Source organism: Ceratotherium simum, chromosome 7 (assembly GCF_057802395.1).
Source record: "Ceratotherium simum simum isolate JZ-2026a chromosome 7, ASM5780239v1, whole genome shotgun sequence".
NCBI lineage: Eukaryota > Metazoa > Chordata > Mammalia > Perissodactyla > Rhinocerotidae > Ceratotherium > Ceratotherium simum.
In genome coordinates this window covers 31,320,954-31,342,456 of record NC_141906.1, presented here as the reverse complement: position 1 = coordinate 31,342,456, position 21,503 = coordinate 31,320,954, and the positions used below count along the sequence as shown (strand labels likewise).

At 37.2% G+C, this 21,503-nt stretch overlaps 1 protein-coding gene across 1 annotated transcript in view; it reads right to left on the bottom strand.

Annotated features, from left to right (window-relative positions):
• The window catches only part of RNF169 (ring finger protein 169), an 83,416-nt gene that overhangs the window by 21,839 nt on the left and 40,074 nt on the right, over positions 1-21,503 (bottom strand). Inside the window, exons 3-4 of the mRNA XM_087433454.1 lie at positions 12,150-12,296; positions 6,019-6,137 (exon numbers count right to left, since the gene is read on the bottom strand). Of these exons, the coding sequence (XP_087289580.1) occupies positions 6,019-6,137; positions 12,150-12,296 (266 nt within the window). The remainder of the gene's footprint in view (positions 1-6,018; positions 6,138-12,149; positions 12,297-21,503) is intronic.

The following is a 21,503-nucleotide window of genomic DNA, read 5'->3' as shown; positions in this document are numbered from 1 at the left end:
TATCACTCCTAAACCTCCCATTCCCCTCCAGCCCTAAGCAACAACTGATCTACTTTCTGTGTGTACATATTTACCTATTCTGGATATACACTAGTACTCATTTGCTAATGGACAGGAACACTGCTTCCACAGCTTATTTCAAAAGGTCTAGCATAATGCAGAAGGATTTGTGTTCCGGTTAACAGCAGGGTAACTGGACAGCTTCTTACCCAACTCTGTAGCAAACTTGTATCTTTTTAGAACAAGGCAGGCTATAGAACAAGGCAGGCTATAAATTATTAAACAAAGGAAGTCAGCTTTCTGTTGCAAAGGTAGATCATTTCAAGACAAAGACCCAAGCGAAGGGCCTTTTGTCACAGGGTTCTGACAATGGTTTGATAGAAAGCGGATAGGTATGGAGTCAAGAGAGACCTGAGTTCCAATTCCATCTCTGTCACTCTCCTGCGGTGAGAAGTTCTTGGGTGAGTTACTTAACCTCTTTGAACTGCATTTTCCTTAGCTGTAAAATGGGAATAATATTACAGGTCTTGTAGGATTAATGTGAGAACTAAATGAAATGAGGGTAGGTAAAGTATTCATCATGGCAGGAAGCACTGGGAAAGGCTAGTTCCCCTGATGCTATCCCTCACCATCCCACCAGGCCCCTTTGAAAACTACCAGGATATTTCTGTTCTAATATGGCAGATATTACTGACACCTTAAAACCTGCCACTCTCCTTAAGTTCCACATCACTTCTTAAGCTGTCTTCCTTTTCCAACCGTATTCCATTACTTTTGTGTGTGTGTGTGTGAGGAAGACTGACTCTGAGCTAACATCCATTGCCAATCCTCCTCTTTTTGCTGAGGAGGATTAGCTCTGAGCTAACATCTGTGCCCATCTTTCTCTATTTTGTATATGGGATGCCACCACAGCATGGCTTGATGAGCGCTGTGCGTAGGTCCGCAGCTGGGATCTAAACCTGTGAACCCTGGGACACTGAAGTGGAGCACGCAAACTTAACCACTATGCCACGGGGCCAGCTCCCTCGTATTCCATTTAACAAGATTTGACCTCTTAATAACCAGCTCATCCACTTGATTTGTTTCAGTTCCTTTATCCCTCCCCCAGCACACACACTCACACACACACAGCCTGCCCCAGACCATCATCAAGCCTTGTGGTTTCTTTTAACTCATTACTTCATCTTTCTCTCATAGTCTTCTCTCCCTCATGGTTACTGTTTGACTATTCCCCACACACAACTTGCTAAGTCTAATCTTTAGATTCTTATGGGAATTTCTAATTGCCCTCATCCCTTTCTTTTCATGCCCTGGCCTCATTTCCTCCTCCCTTTGAAACTCTGCTTTAAGCCACTTCTAGACACTTCCATTTTAGAGGTGAAAAGAATCTTAAGAAATCATTCAGTAAAACCCCCTGCCCGGCACGTAGGTTGGGCATAACAACGAACCTGCATTTTACATACACGAGATAGAAGGCGGTCAAATGATTTCACGAAAGCTCACACTGCCACTTCATCCCTAAAACCTCCCCTAGACTAGCCTGCCCACCTCTCTGGCTTTGCCTCCTCTCATAGAGCTAGTCCTCCCATATCATATCACTTTGGTGTCTGTTTGGTATCTGTTACCTGAAAGCACCTGTATTTTCATTTGTTCATTTTAAGGAAGAGGGACAAGTCTGCATATTTTAATTCACTCCAACACTGACCGGGCATGCATTTAATATTGCTGAGTCTGTCAGTCAGTGTCTGTCCATATCTCTCCTTACACATACACCTTATAGTAAGCACAGCCATTTCAGGTCTCTTTTAATGCACCCCACTCCGAACCACAGACTCAGGCTTAAAATATTTGGACATTAGAAAACAAAACAATTTAGCTAATTTCTACTTAATTAAGGCTTAACTACTACTCAGTGAAACACAGATTTTTCTTTTATAGAATCTATAAAAAGTATCATCATAAGCTATTGCTAATGCATTAGAAGGCTAAAGGCAATTATCAATGTGGTCACCACACCCCCTAAATCCCATATTAATCCTATGGAATCTAGTCTAAAAAACAGCCACCAGTCAATCTGTGCCTCCACAGCTCCTGAAGCCCTCCCTCCTAGACACCCTATGCTGTAAGTTTGACAATCAATTCTGACAAAGCCCCAGTATAACCTACCCATAGGCACAAGACCTATCTTATTCCAATAATCCACAAGTATTTATTGAGCCTCTACTATGTGCCAGACACTGTACTAAGTACTGCAAATATAATGGTGAACAAGATGCTGTCCCTGCTTGTAAAGGATTTTAAAATCTAGTGGGAAGAGGGACAGAGGCAGCACAAGGATCTATAAGAAGGTCATGGGGAACAATGGGGTATAGTGGAAAGAGCCAAGAAATCTCAGTTCTAATTCAGTTTCCTACTACTCTAGTAGTCTAAGATTTGGCAAGCCATATTCTCTCTCTGGGCTTTAGTCTTCTCATCCATAAAACAAAAGAATTAGATAAGATGATATTTAAGGTCCTTTGGTGGTCTAGTAGTTAAGATCTGGTGCTCTCACGGCCATGGACCAGATTCGTTTCCTGGTCAGGGAACCACACCACCTGTCTGTCAGTTGTCACACTGTGGCAGCTGCATGTTGCTGTGATGCTGAAAGCTGTGCCACCAGTATTTCACGTATCAGCAGAGTCACCCATGATGGACAGGTTTCAGCAGAGAGTAGGAAGAAGGACCTGGCCACCGATTTCCGAAAAAATTGGCCCTGAATACCCTAGGAATAGCAGAAAAGCACTGTCTGATGTAGCAGCAGAAGAAAGGATGGCACAGAAAGACTGGACAGGGTTCCCCTCTGCTGTACACAGGGTCACTAGGAGTCGGAATCAATTCAATGGCACTAACAACAAAAGGTCCTTCTCAGCTCTAAGAGTCCACGTTGTAAAAGAAGATAAAATAGTGGCAGCAATATTCACCGAAGGCTTATCATGCGCCAGAAATCTTGCTAGGCACCATTTACTTAAGATACGGAATGGCAGTACTGGCATTACTGCATAATTTTCTTTTTTTTTATTTTTTAAACTGGAAATATTTGATTATATTTATATGTGTGTGTATGTGTATTTATTTTTATGGTTATACCCTATTTCCAGGAAGACTTTAAAGTGACTTACAGTAAAAATAAAGACTGTGCCTTAACAGAGAATCAAGACCACATTAAGTAATAAATATGGGAAGAGTATACCGAAAAAAAATTTTTTTTTTGTGAGGAAGATTAGCCCTGAGCTAACATCTGTTGCCAATCCTCCTCTCTTTGCTGAGGAAGATTAGCCCTGGGCTAACATCCGTGCCCATCTTCCTCTACTTTATATGCGGGATGCCTGTCACAGCATGGCTTGATAAGTAGTGCATAGGTCCGCGCCCAGGATCCAAACTTGCAAACCCCAGGATGCCAAAGCGGGGCACGCGAACTTAACCACTACTCCACCAGGCTGGCCCCTAATCCCCCTTTTTTTGGTGTGGTAAAATATATATAACACAAAAGTTACTATTTTAACCATTTTTTTTTTTTATAATTTTATTTATTTATTTTTTCCCCCACAGCCCCAGTAGATAGTTGTACGTCATAGCTGCACATCCTTCTAGTTGCTGTATGTGGGACGCGGCCTCAGCATGGCCAGAGAAGCGGTGCGTCGGTGCGCACCCGGGATCTGAACCCAGGCCGCCAGCAGCGGAGCGCGTGCACTTAACCGCTAAGCCACAGGGCCGGCCCTATTTTAACCATTTTAAGTTTACAGTCACATTGTTGTGCAACCATTGCCATGCTAATTCTTTTTTAATATATCCATGGGCTACATCTCATTGTTAGCACTAACAACTCCATATTGCTTTCCTAAATATCATTTGTAACTGAAACTTAATATTTTCTTATCTAAGAAAAAAAATATGTTGACTAAATAAGAGATGCAATTCACATATTACCGTAATAGATTTTCCAACCTAAGGTTTTGTTTCCATGACATCAGCAAACTATTTCCTAAAAAGATACCCCTACCAACCAAATCCAATTAATTGTTTTAATAACTTTATTAATAACTGAACTCAGCCAACAACCTTGGATATTTGGAAAAAACGAACGCTGAGATCCAGAAATGTGTAATACCAATTGTAAACATTTCTTAACAATAAAATGTTAAGTGAATAATTTCCTATAAATTAGTCCCACTGTGGCTCAATGATATAGGGTAAGGGCAAGGATGGACCAAGGAGCAGGAAAAGAAGACATATTACAGATATTCCAGAGCCACACACAATCAAAATCACACCCCTCTGTATAGACTTTACATTTTGCCCTTTAGAGAAGAATTTTCTAAGTTCCTTGCTAGACATTTCTAAGTAATGAAATATTAACCTGTTACTCCCTTTAAAAGAATGAATTACAAGAGTAGAGACTGAAACTGGTGAGAAGTAATTCACCTGTTCAATATCCACTCCAACTAATTGGGACAACTTGGCCTTGGAATCATATTTGGATTTTAATAAAAAAATTTTTCCAAGTCATTTCAAATTATGAGATATTAATTAACTAATCACAGATTGCCTAAAGCAATATTTATTTGTTTCAGGGAGTATTATTGTAACTTGATTGGAATGAATGATATGATCTTTTTCTGTTTTCAGTAGATCCCTCTTATAATTGTTAAGATATGCCTGCTATAAATGGGGGGAAATCCATATACACAACAACGGCTGACAACCCTTAGTCAAGCAATCTTGAATTTTTTAACTTTAGAGGACATCTATAGTTCAAGCTCATATGCACAATGCAAGAGTTTCATCTTCATCATAAATGGAAAGTACAGTGGCTTACATCTTACTTATTGGGTCCTGATTCCATCAGTCAAGCATAAGTGGCTACAATACAGTAGCCATTCAACAAGTGTCAGATGGGCCTTCCTGGAAGAAGGAGTTACCACTACCTAGAGAAGGGGAGGCATTAAAGGCAAGGGGAGGTTTAGTGAATTTTACTCTCAGAAATAACAGGAAAATCAGACTGCTCCAAAAGAGCATATACAAAAAGGATTCAGATACAAAAACAACATCAGAAATCACAATAGTACATACTTTATAACATTCTTAGTAGCTTTTTTTGGTCCTATTTATTAGTGACTAGCAACAAAAAACCTTAAGATAAAAAGGGTCCAGGTGTATGTTCATAGGGGCAGCAAGAATGAGAGATCTACTTCATAGTGCTGCTGGGAAGCAAGAGAGGAACCCTAGAAATAAAGGTGAACAATGCTACCTTTTTGTTGTTTAAAAGACAACAAAATGGGGTAAAGATTGTGTCTTTTCATCTTTATATTAAAATAGAGAACATACAGAGAGGCTCACAAAATGTCTGTTGAATGAATTATGACTTCCTAGCTTCCTTCCTCCATTTCTTCTTCCCTTCCTTTCCTTCCTCCTATCTATCCATCCTTTCTTCTTTTTTGCTTCCATCTAGCCCTTCATTATTCCCCCATCATCCAACAACCATCCAATTCCTCCCTCCTTTCCTCCACAGTGCCTGCAAAGTCTAAAGGATCAAGAGATTCCTTGACAAGGGTCTTAAAAACTTTTCCGTTTGCCCTCTTGAAACCTATCAAGATATATTTTAGTTCTAGGCATTGAAAATAAAATCAACTCTGGCCTCACTTCCTACTAAGAGAAAAAAATCCACAGAGAGAATCCATGGATATTGTCAGCTGAAGAAGGCTTTGTTGCTTCCTCGCAGGATAGAAAGGTCACACTTTGCAGCACAGCAATTAGCACAGTCCTACCCAAAGGATACCAGAAATGGGTAAAATTTATTTTTCTTTAAAAATTCAGGTCAGCCCCTTGTCCCAATCCATATTTGAAAACCAGTTCCCATCTCTTTTCCCAACTCACACCTCCCCCAAAGTAGCTACAACAAACACTTTTGCTCCCCCAGTCCCTTCTGTCTCATACCTCAAAATGAAAGAACCCTGACTGAATTCAGTATCAGTCTCTTACCCTGCCAAGAAAGCTAAGGAGTAGGAGTTGTTCTTGGAAACAAATGCCGAGCGATGTGTCTGTGTCATCTTGCCTCGTGAAGGTTCTTCATTCTCTGAATCTGAGAGACGTGCAGGACACTGGCAGAAGACAAGGGAGACAACACTGTCCATTTGGGGTTCCCATGGAATCTCCCATAGCTATCATTTCAAATCTCTCTATTATATGTCACTTCTCTCTGAGCTCCAATCTATGTTTCCAGCTGCCTCCTGGAGATCCCAATCTGGATATCTCAAATGTAGCTCAAACTTAATATATCTAAAATCAAACTCACTATTTGTCTTCTCTAAGCCCCACTACCAACCCAGCTAGAAGCCTCAAGGTCATCTAGGAGACTCTCCTTTTCCTTTCTTTGAAGTCATAACAACATCGTATAGAGGTTGTGAGTACCCCAACACTTCCAGATATTTTATTTCATTTACTCTTGATATCAGCCCTATTAAGAAGAGATTATTACCTGTCTTTTGCAGATGGCAAACTGAGGCTCAGAGTACAGGAGTTAATTTGCCTAGGATTGTAGAATTAATAAGTAGCTAAATCCAGGTACTTAAAGCCAGAGCGTCTGTCTCCAAACTGCCTCCATGCTGTTTTCACTCTACTCCATTCTACTCTTAAAATGTCTCTCAGATCTAACTGTTCCCATATATATTCACTGCCAGTGCCTTTCCTTAGATTCTTATCATCTTCTGCCTGGACTATTGCAATAATCTACTTACTGGTCTCGCTCTCTCCAGCCTTCCTTCCCTCCAATCCCTTACATGCTATCAAGCACACAGACAGAATCCTATCACTCCCCTGCCTAACTGTTAGTGACTTCAGGATAAAGTCTAAACACCTCGCATGATACAATAACCTTCACAAACTAGACCCAAACTTCTTTCACAGTTTCTCTCCCACCAGTTCCCACCCAGGGAACTCCTTGAGCCCTGGCACAAACAAACTACTTTCTATTCTCCACATGTACCACCATAGTCTTTCAAAACCTCTCTTCTTTTGGACATGCTATATTCCCTTTGCCTAAAATTCCCCTTCCACATTCTCTGCCTATAAAATACTCCTTGGCCTTTCAGAGAAATGTTAAATGTCACTTTCTCTGCAAGGACTTTCAAATACCCCTACAGTCAGCTTTTCCCATCTTGGTGATACTCATTTACCTTCATTTTATTTTAGAGTCTCTTTTTGAGTCTTTCAATTTACATTTGAAGTTTCTTGTACACCTGCCTTTTGCATACAACATATAGTGAGGATTTGTCTCATGATTCAATATGAGAGTTCTTTTTAGGGGAAGCAACTAATCATACTGAACTGTAGCTTCTTATTTAGGAGTCTGTCTTCTGCTTTGAACAATAAACTCTACGAGAATAAGTGACCATCTTTTTTTTTAAAACTCCCAAACCATTACATAGTAGGTAAACAAAAAATATCTAATCATCTAATGATTAACCAGTTATCAAAGTAAGAGTTAGAGACAGAGGCATACAAGGCATCTTTTGGCTCAGAGTACCCTGCATTCCTTAAGTGCTTTGTTATTCTCTAGGCTAATAGGCACATACATACAATAGGCTATGTTTCCTAACAGTTAGCCTTTGAGAAAGAGTTGAAGGATTACAATTTACAGAGAAGCTTTTCAATTTTGTAGGGCATCACTCCTTAAAGAACCCTGTTGTACAAACTATTCAGCAGAGAAACTTTAATAGCACTAACCTACTATTAAATTTTATATGATATTCTCTTCTCAATTCTGAGAAAAAAGAAAAAGCTTTGACATCAATAGACTCAACAGCAGATAAATAATGACAATTTCTGTCTATTTAGGTCTTACAGCATAATCAATTCAGTACCAAATAAAAGAATGTCCAAATTCCAGCTCTATTACTTAGCTATCATTGTCACTGTGGGTTAGTTGCTTTATCTTTCTGAGCCTCAGTTTCCTCATCTATAAAATAAAGATTTCTCCATCTACCACATAGATTGTGATAAATCATTAAAAACACCTAGTACATTAGCTAACAAGTAGTAAGTACTCAACAAAAGATAGATTTTGTTTGTATCAATTTAAATCCTATTAATCTTTTAAGAAAAAACTTTAGTATTATAATAGACATACACTAGGTTCTTTTTAATTGTTGAAAAATAAATTTACATTATTATAAATAATTATATAGACAGAAGGTACTCCTCCATCCCTTTATATTTCCACTCCCACAAAATCTAGAATCATAAGATAGGAAAAGATTTACCTCTCATATTTCACTTTGGATAAAAATAAGCCTATAGCAGTATGGATTCCTAAAATGGTACAAAACATGCATAATGAAATCCCTGAAGTGATATTTTAAAAAATGTTCTGTCTAAAAAAATCAAAAGAATGATAATACCCAGAGTTGGCAAGGGTGTGAGGAATTAGTTTGGTACTTTCGTGTACTATTGGTGGGAGTAGAACTATATACAAACTTTCTGGAGTAATAAGTACTAAAAGTCTTAAACAGGATACTCTCTTTGACCTGGTCATTCCACTTCTGGTAGTTCATTCTAAGGGACTAATGACACAAGTGGATTTCATCACAGTGGTGGCTTAAGATAGCAAAATATCAACAGGAGATTAATTAAATAAATTCTACAGTAAAGAATACTAAGAGACCACTGAATAATGATATGGGCTTCTTTATTTACATGGAAAGACATCCACGATTTATGGCTTATAAAAAAAAGTTATAAAACAGTATGTACAGTTGGTTGCATTTTCTGAAAAGAGAAACAATATATAGTATGTATGTATATAAAAACTTAGAAAATAAGTCTGGAAGGATATTTACCAAAATGTTTATAGGGGTTGTCTCTAGGTTGTGGGACGACAAGCAGTTTTTCACTTTCTGCTTTATAATCTTTGGTATGACTATAACTGTTATACCAAATTGTTTTCCAACAATTCACATTATTATTGGTATTAACTGTACCATAACAAATCGTAATAAATTATACATTGTGCCCATTTTATTTCCATTCTGCACAAATAACAACAGATGATAATCTCTGCTTCTAGAATAATCACTTTCCTTCCTCCATTTGAATTCAACTTGATAAACATGTACCAAACACTTGTGATGCGGAAGGTACTATGGGAGATTTTAAAATAGGTAAGACACATTTCCTACATTCAACAGACCTACAAATTTAGTAGAAAACACAAACACACAAATAACCACAAAAGGAAGAATGAAATAAATCCTGTAAAAGTTACAAAGTAGAGAGAGGAATTTGGGAGGGGAGAGAGTAGATGATAAAAGTGGAGAAATAAGTAAAGAATCCCTCTAGGTTGTATGAAGGTGACAACTTTTGAACTGGACATGGAGAGATGAATAGCCTTTCAACAGGTAAGCTGGGTGGCATTTCAGTGAGAGGACAATGCAAGAGTAAAGACTCTAAGGAGGGAAAGCATAGGGTATATATTTGGGGGAAACAAACAGCTCTGTTCCCTAGAGTTTTGGGATGTAAGCAAGGATGGAAAGATAAGCTAGACTAATACTAAGGACCTGAATGTTGGGGTGACGAGTTCTCATTTAATTCCACAGGAAATGGGGAGTCACTGAGGTTTTGGGGCAGGAGAGTGAAATGATCAGTCCAGCTCTAATCATAATCATAGTACTCTTTATATAAATATAATCCTTCATCTAGCTTTCCACTGAACCACTTGATCTTCAGTTCCAATTTGAATGTAGCCTTGGCTAAACTAAATGAAATTATTTGTTCAACATCAAAAACTCTTAAAAGATATTGAAAGCAGGGCCGGCCTGGTGGAATAGCAGTTAAGCGTGCGTGCTCCGCTGCGGTGGCCTGGGGTTCGCAGGTTCAGATCCCGGGCGCACACCAATGCACCGCACCACTTGTCAAGCCATGCTGTGGCAGCGTCCCATATAAAGTAGAGGAAGATGGGCGTGGATGTTAGCCCAGGGCCAATCTTCCTCAGCAAAAAGAGGAGGATTGGCATCAGTTGTTAACTCAGGGCTAATATTCCTCACAAAAATATATATATATATATTTAAAGCAAAATTAGAGCCATTTAAAAGTCCTCAAAAATATAAAAGCAAACAGAAAAAAAGATAAAATCACAAAAACCTAAAACTTTAAGTGTTCATAAATGAGATTTTATTTAATGTGTTTTTGCATAGAAAATTTTGTGAAACTGGCTATTACCAATAAAAATGAGTCTGAGAATTAGTACTTCCTGATTTCTTTTAAAATTAAAATTAGGTTGGGGCTGGCCCAGTGGCACAAGCGGTTAAGTGTGTGCACTCCGCTGTGGCGGCGCGGGGTTCACCGGTTCGGATCCGGGTGAGCACCAACGCACCGCTTGTTAAGCCATGCTGTGGCGGCATCCCATATAAAGTAGAGGAAGATGGGCATGGATGTTAGCCCAGGGCCAGTCTGCCTCAGCAAAAGAGAGGAGGATTGGCATTGGATGTTAGCTCAGGGCTGGTCTTCCTCACCAAAAGAAAGAAAAAAATTAGGTTGACGCAATTGATTTCTATTTCAAAGATGGTAGTGGCAAAAGAAAAAATAATTAAAGAAATTTCCCAATCTTGACATAAATTAAATCTAGAGATCATTTCCTAGAGGAAACCTGGATCCAGCAAGGCCAAAAACAGCAGGTTCTTTCTATCAAAGGACCACAGTGAAGGGTAAGCTGTCTTTGTTAAGACTGGTTTATCCTAAAAAGAAAGGTCCTTCTGGGTTGTTTTGCCAGAGAGCCCTAATGGACAGTCTGTTTGGGTGGAAGGTCAAAGTTGCAGTCTTTAGAGACCACAGACCACAGGTGGCGCTATTAGTCAGAAGACATACTATACGGCACAGGACTATCATATATTTTATTCTCGCCTGTCTAGCTAAATTCTGTCCTCTCCAGTAGCTAGTCTTTTTCCTTTTGTAGTTCCCAATGAACAGAGCATTAAGAGTACACGAGTATTTCATGTCTGTTAAATTGAATCTTTTAGAAGGTTGAAACTGTAAAATGCAAGGAGTTATTTTTAATAATTGAATAATAACAATTATTATAACTGGAATCAAAAAGCCCCACATGCATGTTGACAGTCAGCAAATACTATCAATCCAAGAAAATTTAAATAATTTCAATTTTTGAAGTTCAGGAAAAATGCCTTTGCAAAGAATAAACCAAACGCACAGAGAAATTAAGTAACCTAGCCAAAGATGTACAGTCTGTTACAATGCTGGGACCTGTTTAAGAGGCAGATTTCTGGCCTAGAGATTTTTTTTCTCTATTCTGCTATGTTGTCTGTCTTTATAGTAAAGCTTTGTTAATTCTAGCTAATTAGAAAGATAACCTGAAATACTAACAAGCCTGAATCACAAAATATTTTAAAAGATATGACTCTAAAGATATACTAAGTACATACAGCAAGCAATAGAAAGTGTCCAATCCAATATGACTTACTAAAGAAAAAAAATTCAATTGCAATTCTCCATTTGAGTGTAATCAGTGGACTCTCCAAAAGTGCTTTCTTTTATAAGTTAAACATACCACTTACAACCTGTACCAGTAATTTGCTTGGTAAATATGTAAGGAAAAAAATCCAGGCAAGATTCAGCCCAATTAGAAGTCTAATTAGGTTAAGTTTAAACTAAATATCTAATCTAATATTAAGGACCTACCTTATATCTAGCACTGGGCTGCTTAGGGCATTATGAAGAACAAAGGGTACTAAAATACAAGCTTTAAGGAAATCTAGTTCAGGATATAAGACATACAAAACTCAAATGTCAAATAACACATAAGTCAAAATGACAATATACGTTTAAACCTTATCACAAGTGGTATACTATACTAGGTTTTTCCTCTCATTCACCTTTCTCCCCCACTGCTTCCTTAATCTTTCCATGTAAGTCTCATTGTGCCATTCATAAATTATTTTCTCCAGCTCTCATCTGGATGCTAAGTTCTTCACTACTCTTAAGCTGCACAGTCATTGACTGTTACTGGTCTCATAGTTCACCAACGTAGGTTTTTCAGATCCCTGTCACCTGGGCTTAATTGCTAATTTTGAGGCAGATGTCCATTAAAAAGGTGATCTACTTACACGCTCCAGATTTGTTTTCAGTACTAATGGCTCATCTCTTTTTTTCTGTTCATCCATTCTCCTTTTCCCAGTTTCTGTATCCTCTGGTAACAGCTTGTGGATTTGATCTTCAGAGGTTTTCTCCTCTTGCAACTTTTCTTCTCTCAGCTACAAATACATATCACACCAGACAGTAGAGTTTTAGGCAACTATAGACTTAAAAGCATCTTATACTCAGTAGTCTATTAGAACAAACAGATCACATGGCAGTTTTGAGAATATTTTTCCCATTGGATATAAAGCCCTCTTAATTTTTAGATAAGTCTACTTTTACTTGACTCATGCCAAACATACACTTCATGGCTTAAGATTTAACTGCTCTGCATTCTTGAGCAGAATGAAACCATAAAAGCTAAGATAATACATATAATCAAAAAAGGTTTATTCACTCAGCCACAAAAGGCTGAACCTAAAAACTTTCCTTATTCCCATAAATCGGATATAACTGCATTGGACCAGGAGAACAGCAGATATGTAGGCCATAGAGGACCAGAGAAGCTGGGCTAAGCAAGACAGGTCTTTAAGCTTAGTGGCAACAGAAAAAATGACTTACCACAGTTGCAATGTCCTACAATTTATGCTATTATCTTGTGGTCCAGAGGATCGGTCAAGATACATGGTCTACAAAAAAATTTAAGGCAGAGGCATGCATATGCCCCTCATTTGGGGGAGGTAGCATGGCCTTATGAAAATAAGATGGGCTTTGGAATAAAAAACCCGGGTTCTAGTGGTTCTGTCACTTATTTACCAGCTATATGGTCTTGGGCAAATGAACCACCATATGCTCATCTACAAAATAGGGATAATGCTACTTTCTTTGCAGATAAATTGTGGTAAGAAGTAGATGAGATTAATAAAGTACTTAATATAGTGTCTTGCTGTGTACTTACAATACATCAAGAGTCCTCTTTCCTTATCTCCTTTTATTCTCTTTTCACTGGCCAGGGTTTTAATAAAATTTAAATGACATAATGTATATCAAAGCAATTACAGGCTACTAATATTTTTAATCATACTTGCAAAAAAATAAAGCTAAAGAATAAATATTTTTCATTGGCTGTTGCCTCAGGGTTAAAAAACAAAAACAACAATAACAATAAACAACAATAACGATTTAGTCTTATCTTTCCAATTTCTATAGATCTGATTCCCATAAGCCCGAACTAATCTTTAACACATGAAGTCTAATTCAAGAGGTTACGAATATGCAAACAACACCATACACAATGCCATGCCAGGAGGAGATTCAAATGAAATAATGTACTCCAAACTCTGCCCAAGTCAAACAAGAACAGAAGAGGAAGAAAAGCAAATCGACAGCCAGGGAGAAAGCAAACCTAAGTCTATGCTAACTGCCCACATGGAAGAGCCACGCCTTTTGATGACCTTAGACGAGAAATTCTTGTTCAGCTACTTGGCCACAGCCTATACAAAGGGCATTTCCCTTTCAGAGGACAGAGAGGCCAAGTGACACAAAAGAGAATAGGTTTTCGCATCATAATAATTGTTATCATTGAGTGAACTCGAGGTGTCAGGTGCTGAGCTAAGTCCTGGACACACATTATCTCACTTAGGAAAAGCAAGGTTTAAGAGTTAGGCAATGTGTTCAACTTCACAGACCCATAGCCCTGGAGGTGGAATTCAAATCTAGGTTTATCTCAGTGGTTCCCAACCAAGTATGATTTTGTCTTCCAGGATACACTTGGCAAGGTCTGGAAGCACTTTTGGTTGCCACAACTGAGGGAGTGGGGTGTATGTGCTACTGGCATCTAATGGGTGGAGGCCAAGGATTGCTTCTAAACCTCCTAAATGCAGAGGAGAGCCCCCAACAATATGTATATACACAGATGCTGCTATTTAAAAAAAACCTTCCTTTTTTATATATTTTAAGTGTTATTTTGTGTAGTGCTTAATGGTGTTTGCATACTATGTCCTCTGGCTTTTCTAGGTTGTAGAATGCATCCTTCTGCCTCCTAATAATGTTTATTGCTGCTCTCAAAGTTTTTGACAATGGATTTGTGTTGCTGGCAAAACAACCTTTTCATTGTAATGTTGAGTCTCTGCTAACACAGCATCATCTTAAAGCTAAAAATTTACAAAATTGAAAAACCCATATATCCACTTAAATCTTCACATGAATCATGTTGGTGTTTCCTCTATACTGCGTTCTGTAGAAGTTATTTTTTTATGCCTTTTGGTGGTTATTTATAAGGACTTGAGAATTTGGTGTCTAGAAAAGTTTTTATACTCAGGGAAAATGCCTCAGGGAGTGTCCGAAAGTAGCATATAAACGAATAAGAAATATCAATAGCTGCTGTTTATTGAACTCTTCTATGTTCCAGGCATTAAGTTTATAGAGCTAACCTCATTTAATCCTTAAGGGCTCTGTTTTGTATCTATCATTATCATTTCATAGACACAAAAATTAACACTCAGTGGTTATTTCCCAAAGTCACACTGATTGAATATTGAAGAGCTTGAATTTTAAAGCAGACCATTGGCTTCAGATACCAGGGTTTCTCAACCTCACCACTACTGACGTTTTGGGCTAGATGATTCTTTTTTAGGGGGTGCTGAGCAGAACCTGAGAAGAAAGCTTCTGTGTGAATACTTTATTGGGGAGCAGTAGTTAAGGATGGAGTAGCATAACAAGGCAAGACAGAGAGCCAATAAATGTGGTGAAACAGTTGGCCCAATAGTTGGCTACAGAGGAAAATATGAGAAACTGTATGAAATGCATCTCAAGACTGTCAGTCTGAAGTGAGAAAAAGGGAATATTATAGACTTCCACATCCCACTGGACCAAAGTTTGCTCCAAGGGGTGTTAAATACCCCTCAGGCTAGCTTGTGCAACTTGAGTCAATTCCTATAGTAGGCACTACAGTTGCCCAAAAAAGGGCAACAAGAGAAATTGTTGTCCTTTTTTCTTTTAGATATTTGGGTTTTTTCTCTAGCAATCTGTAGGAGTTATTTATATTTTTTGAATATGAGGCAGTTTTCAGGAAAAAAATGTTTCATACATATACATACAAGATATTTAAGTAAATATATGTGTGTATGTATGTGTATGCATATACTTGTTCCTCTCACACAGTAGCTAGCCTTTTTCACTCTCTTAGTGGTGTCTTTTGAAGACAAGAAGTTCCAGGTTTTAATGCAGTTTAATTTAGTGTTAGTGCTTTATATATCTTGTTTAAGAAATTCTCCCATGTTATCTTTAAGGAACTTATTATTTGACCTTTCACATTTAGATCTATAATCCTCTTAGAACTGATTTTTTAAAAATCAACTATGTTAAGCTATGATCTACATATGATAAAATGAACACATATGCAATGTATAACTCAATGAATTTTGACAAATGTTTATATCCATGTAACCATCTCCCTAATCAAGAGAAAGAACATTTTTACCACCCAAGAAAGTCCCTTCAAGCCCACTAGCAATCAATATCCCACCCTAACCAGCCCTAGGCAACCCCTAATCTGATAACTATGACTACTGATTAGTTTCACCTATTATAAAATCACACAGCATATATTCCTTTGTATCAGGCTTCATTCACTCAGTGTATTTTTGAGATCCATCCATGTTACTCAGTTTATTTTTAAGACATTCCTTTTATGGATAAGTTCTATTCCATTGTGTGAATATATCACAATTTGTTTATCCATTCAAGTGCAGGACATTTGAGTCGTATTTAATTTTGGGCTATTATGAATAAAGCTGCTATGAACATTCATGTCTTTTTGTGGACAGATGTTTTGACTTAGTTTGGCTAAATAGCTACAAGTGGAATTGCTGGGTCACATAGTAAGTATATGTTCAAATTTATAAAGCAACTGCCAAAATGTTTTCCGTGGTGGTTATACCATTTTATACTCCCACTAGCAATGCATGAGAGTTCCAGCTGATTCACATCCTCACATTCATTCTCACTCTTGGAATTGTTAGCCTTTTAATTTTAGCCATTCTACAGGATGTAAGGTGATATCCCATTGTGGTTTTAATAAGTATTTCCCTGCTGGCTAATTATGCTGGGCATCTTTTCATGTGCTTAGTAGCATATCTCCTTTGTAAAGTGTCTGTTCAACCATTTTACCTTATTTTTTTTAACCTTATCACTAAATTCTGGATACAAGTCCATTGTTAGATACACATTTTGAGAATATTTTCTGCCAGTCTTTGCTTTGCGTTTTTATTTCCTTAATGAGTGGAAGTTTTTAACTTTGATAAAATCCAATATATCAATTTTTTCTTCTATGATTAGGATTTTTTGTGTTCCTATGTAGAGAATCTTTGCCAACTCCAAGGTCAACAATGTTTTCTTCTGCATAGTTTTAGCTTTTCCGTTTAGTCTATGATCCATTTTGAATTAATTTTCGTATATTGTATAAAGCAGAGATGAAGACTCACTTTTACTTATTCGTAGAATATTCAGTTTGTTTCAGCACCATTGTTGAAAAGACTACTCTTTTTTTTTGTCATTTTTTTATTGATGTCATAATAGTTTATAACATTGTGAGATTCCAGTTGCACATTATTATTTGTCAGTCACCACATAAATGTGCCCCTTCACCCACTGTGCCCACCCCCCAACTCCCTTCTCCCTGGTAACCACCAAACGGTTCTCTCTGTCCGTGTGTTAGTTTATATTCTACATATGAGTGAAGTCATACAGTGTTTGGAAAAGACTATTCTTTTGCCATGAATTACTTCTGTGCCTTTGTGAACATTACTTGACTATATATGAGTGGGTCTATTCCAGGATTATATTCTATTCCCTTGATCTATACATCTTTTCCTTATGCCAATACCATTCTGTCTTGATGACTAGTATTTTAGTAAGTCTTGAAATCTGGTAGTTAAGTCCTCTAATAACAGTTATTATTTGCAGACAACATAATCCTCCATGTAGAAAATCCACTAGAAGCTACAAAAAAGCTACCAGCACTACTAAATGAGTTTAGCAAGGCTGTAGGATAGAATATAAATATAAAAATCAACTGTATTTTTATATACTCACATTAACAATTACAAATTAAAAATTTAAAAATATCACTTATAGTTACAGCAAAAAATGTGAAATACTTAAGATAAATCTGACAAAAGAGTGGAAACTGAAAAACCACAAGACATTGTTGAGAGATATTAAAGACCTAAAAAAATAGAAGGATATACTATGTTGATGGGTCTGAAGACTCAATATTATTGAGATGTCAATTTTCCCCAAATTGATCTATAGATTCAATGCAATCCCAATCAAAATCCAAAAAGGCTTTTCTGTAGAAATTGGCAAGCCGATGCTAAAATTCACATGGATATACAGAGAACCAAGAATAGCCAAAATAACTTTGAAAAAGAAGAACAAAGTTGGAGGATTAAGACTACCAGATTTCAAGACTTATTATGAGGCTACAGTAAGAAAAACAGCATGGTATCAGACTAAAAATAAGCAAATAGATCAATGGTACGAATAGAATTTAGAGCCCCAAAAATATGGATAACTGATTTTTGACAAAGGTGCAAAGACAATCCAATGGAGAAAGAATAGTCTTTTCAACAGATGGTGCTGGAACAATTGGGACATCCGTATGTACAAAAAGGAACTTGGATCTACACCCCACACCATATATAAAAATTAAATCAAAATGAATCATAGACCTAAGTGTAAAGCCTAAAAGTATAAAACTTCCAGAAGAAAACATAGAAGAAAATCTTTGTGACCTTGGGCTGGGCAAAGAATTCTTAGATGTAACACCAAAAGCACAAGCCACAGAGAAAAAAAAGTATAAACTGTATTTTTTGAAAGTTAAAAACTTCTGATCTTCAAAAAACTCTATGAGAATGAAACACATATTGGGAGAAAAATATTTGCAAAGCATATACCTGATAAAAGACTTGTATCCAGAATATATAAAGATCTCTCAACATTCAACAGCAAGAAAATACACGACCTGCTTAAAAAAAAAAAGGTAAAAGATATGAAAAGACATTTAAACCCAAGAAAACATATGGAAAGCAAATAAACACATGAAAAGATGCTCAACATCAGTCATTAGGGAAATGCAAATTAAAACCACGATGAGATACCACTACACAGCGATGAGAACTGCTAAAATTAAAAACACTGACCGCACCAAATGTTGGTGAAGATTGAGAGAAACCAAAACTTTCATACACTACTGGTAGGAATTAAAATGGTAAAACCACTTTGGAAAAGTTTGGCAGTTTCTTAAAACATGAAACATATACCTACCATATGATCCAGCCATTTCACGCCTAAATATTTACCTAAGAGAAAAAGAAATATATGTCTATACAAAGATGTGTACATGAATGTTCATAGCAGCTTTATTTGTAATAACCAAGAACTGAAAACAACCCAAATATCTATCAGCAGGCAAACAGACAAACAAATTGACATATCCATACAATGAAACACTACTCAGCAATAAAAAAGAATGAACTATTGATACATGCAACAAAGTAAATGAATCTGAAAATAATTATGCTAAGTGAAAAAGCCAAACAGAAAGGCATAAGCAATAAGAGAAAAAACAGATAAATTGGACTTCATCAAAATTAAACTTTTGTGTGAAAGACATTATCAAAAAAGTGAAAAGATAACCTACAGAATGGGAGAAAATATTTGCAAATCATATATCTGATAAGGATTTAATATTCAGAATACATAAAGAATTTTTTTTACATAAAGAATTCTTACAACTCAACAACAAAAAGACAACCCAATTCAAAATTGAACAAAGGACTTGAATAAACATTTCTCCAAAGAACAGATGCAAATGGTCAATAAGCACATGAAAGAGATGCTCAATGTCATCATTCATTAGGGAAATGCAAATCAAAACCATAATGAAATACCCATTAGGATGGCTATAATAAAATTAAAAAAAAAAAATAACTGGTGTCAGCAAAAATGTGGAGAAATTGGAGTCCTCATACGTTGCTGGTAGGAATGTAAAATGGTGCAGCTCCTGAGGAAAACGGTCTGATGATTTCTCAAAAAATTAAACATACAATTATCGTATGACCCAGCAATTCCACTCCTAGGTATATACCCAAAAGAACTGAAAACAGCAACTTAAACAGATACTTGTATGCCAATGTTCATTACTATTCACAATAGCCAAAAAGTGGGAATGACCCAAGTGTCCATCAAGGGATGAATGGATAAACAAAATGTGATATATAGATACAATGGAATATTATTCAGCCATAAAAAGGAATGAAGTACTAAAACAAACTACAGCATGGCTGAACCTTGAAAACATCATGCTAAGTCAAATAATCCAGACACAAAAGGACAAATATTGTATGATTCCACATATATACCTAGAATAGGCAAATTTGTAGAAAAAGAAAGTAGGTAAGAGGTTAGCAGGGGCTAGGGGGATGGTGGAATGGGGAGATATTAATTAATGGGTACAGTTTCTGTTTGGAGTGATAAAAAAAATTTGGAAAAAGATAGTGATGGTTGCACAACATTGTAAATGTACTTAAGGTTACTGAATTGTACACTTAAAAATCATTAAAATGGCAAATTTTATGATACATATAGTTTATAGCACCTAAAAATATTTTAAGTGTCACATAGCCTATTCTAAAAGTATCATGAAGTTCAGCTAGCTTTCTGTCCTTTTAGATACTACAATAAACATCTTGCATGACAGGTTCACTCAAGGCAGTATTTCAGTAGCAGGACTAATATTCTGGTCAGAATCAGGTAGTTGATTTTTCCACTACCAGCTAAACACAGAGCCAAACAGAATTCCTAACCATAGGGCGATGTTCCAGAGAAGGAATGAGCTACTGAACTCACTAGATTCTTAAATCACATTGATGCAAGAGCAGAGATTCCTATAGAATATTTGTGGCTAATCCACATGTCTTGAATATTACTCATTTCACCATGAAAATTTATTTATCTTCGTAATTGTAGAATCTGGGTGATGCATATAAAGGAGTTCATTTTATTGTTCTCTCCACTTTCACATTTGTTTGACTATTATAAAAATTAAAAACTTAGAAATCACTTATAGCATCCATTATGCTAGTTAACCAACCTCACAGGTGGGTGATTACAGAAATAACTGAATGGCTTATACGAGCCTATGCAGTGAAGGTTCTGATTATAGTCTTTCAAATGCTAAGTACCTACTCCAGAGTATGTATTCTCTATTAGTACTTTGGACGTTAACTAGTCATCCTTAGAGTATAGAATAAAACACATATACACACAACACTATTGCAAATGAAGTAACACCCAGAACACACTTCTATCATGGGTTTTTAACATAACTTACTCGTATCCAATTACTTGTTTTCAAATCTCTCTCCCCCCAGATACTATGAGCTTCTTTCTTTCCATTAGGGGCCATGTCCCATTCATCCTTGATTTCCCCTCTCCTAATTGAGTTCTAGATACAAGGTCTGTGTTCAATAAGTTCAGTTCCACAAATATTTATAAGAGTGCTAGAGTATATGTGTCAGGCACTATTTTCAGTGCTGACGACATAGCCCTGACCAAAAATGACAAAGTTGTTCACATGGGGCTTACATTCTAGTAGAATGTTGTTGAAGTGAATGATAAGGTTGGACTACACGATTTTTAAAAGGTCCTTCCAACAAATATTCTCTGTGACACAAACTATGCCTATTGTGGTGACTGTACCAGTCCTGAGCTAACAGCCGTTGCCAAACCTCCTCTTTTTTTGCTGAGGAAGATTGGCCCTGGGCTAACATCTGTGCCCATCTTCCTCTACTTTACAAGGGACGCCACCACAGAATGGCTTGACAAGCGGTGCGCTGGTCTGCGCCCAGGATCCGAACCTGCCAACCCTGGACTGCTGAAGTGGAGCGCACAAACTTAACCGCTACACCACCGGGCTGGCCCCTAGCACCTGCATTTCAAAAAAAACTTTGAGATAAACAAAACAGTTGACACTCAGATGTAAGGAGCAAATGAGACTTTAGAATTTTGTAAAAAGTCTTAAGTTTAAATTTATGATAAACATTTAAATATGGTTATTAGGGGGCAGGATTACTGGTAATTTTCCCTTTCTTCGTCATCTTTTTCTTCTTTTTTTTTTTTTGTGAGGAAGATTGGCCCCAAGCTAACATTTCTTATCTTCCTCCTTTCGCTTGAGGAAGATGGTCCCTGAGCTAACATCTGTGCCAATCTTCCTCTATGTTATATATGGGACGCTGCCATAGGATGGCTTCATGAGCAGTGTGTAGGTCCACGCCCAGAATCCAAACCCACGAACCCCAGGCCGCCGAAGCGGAGTGCGC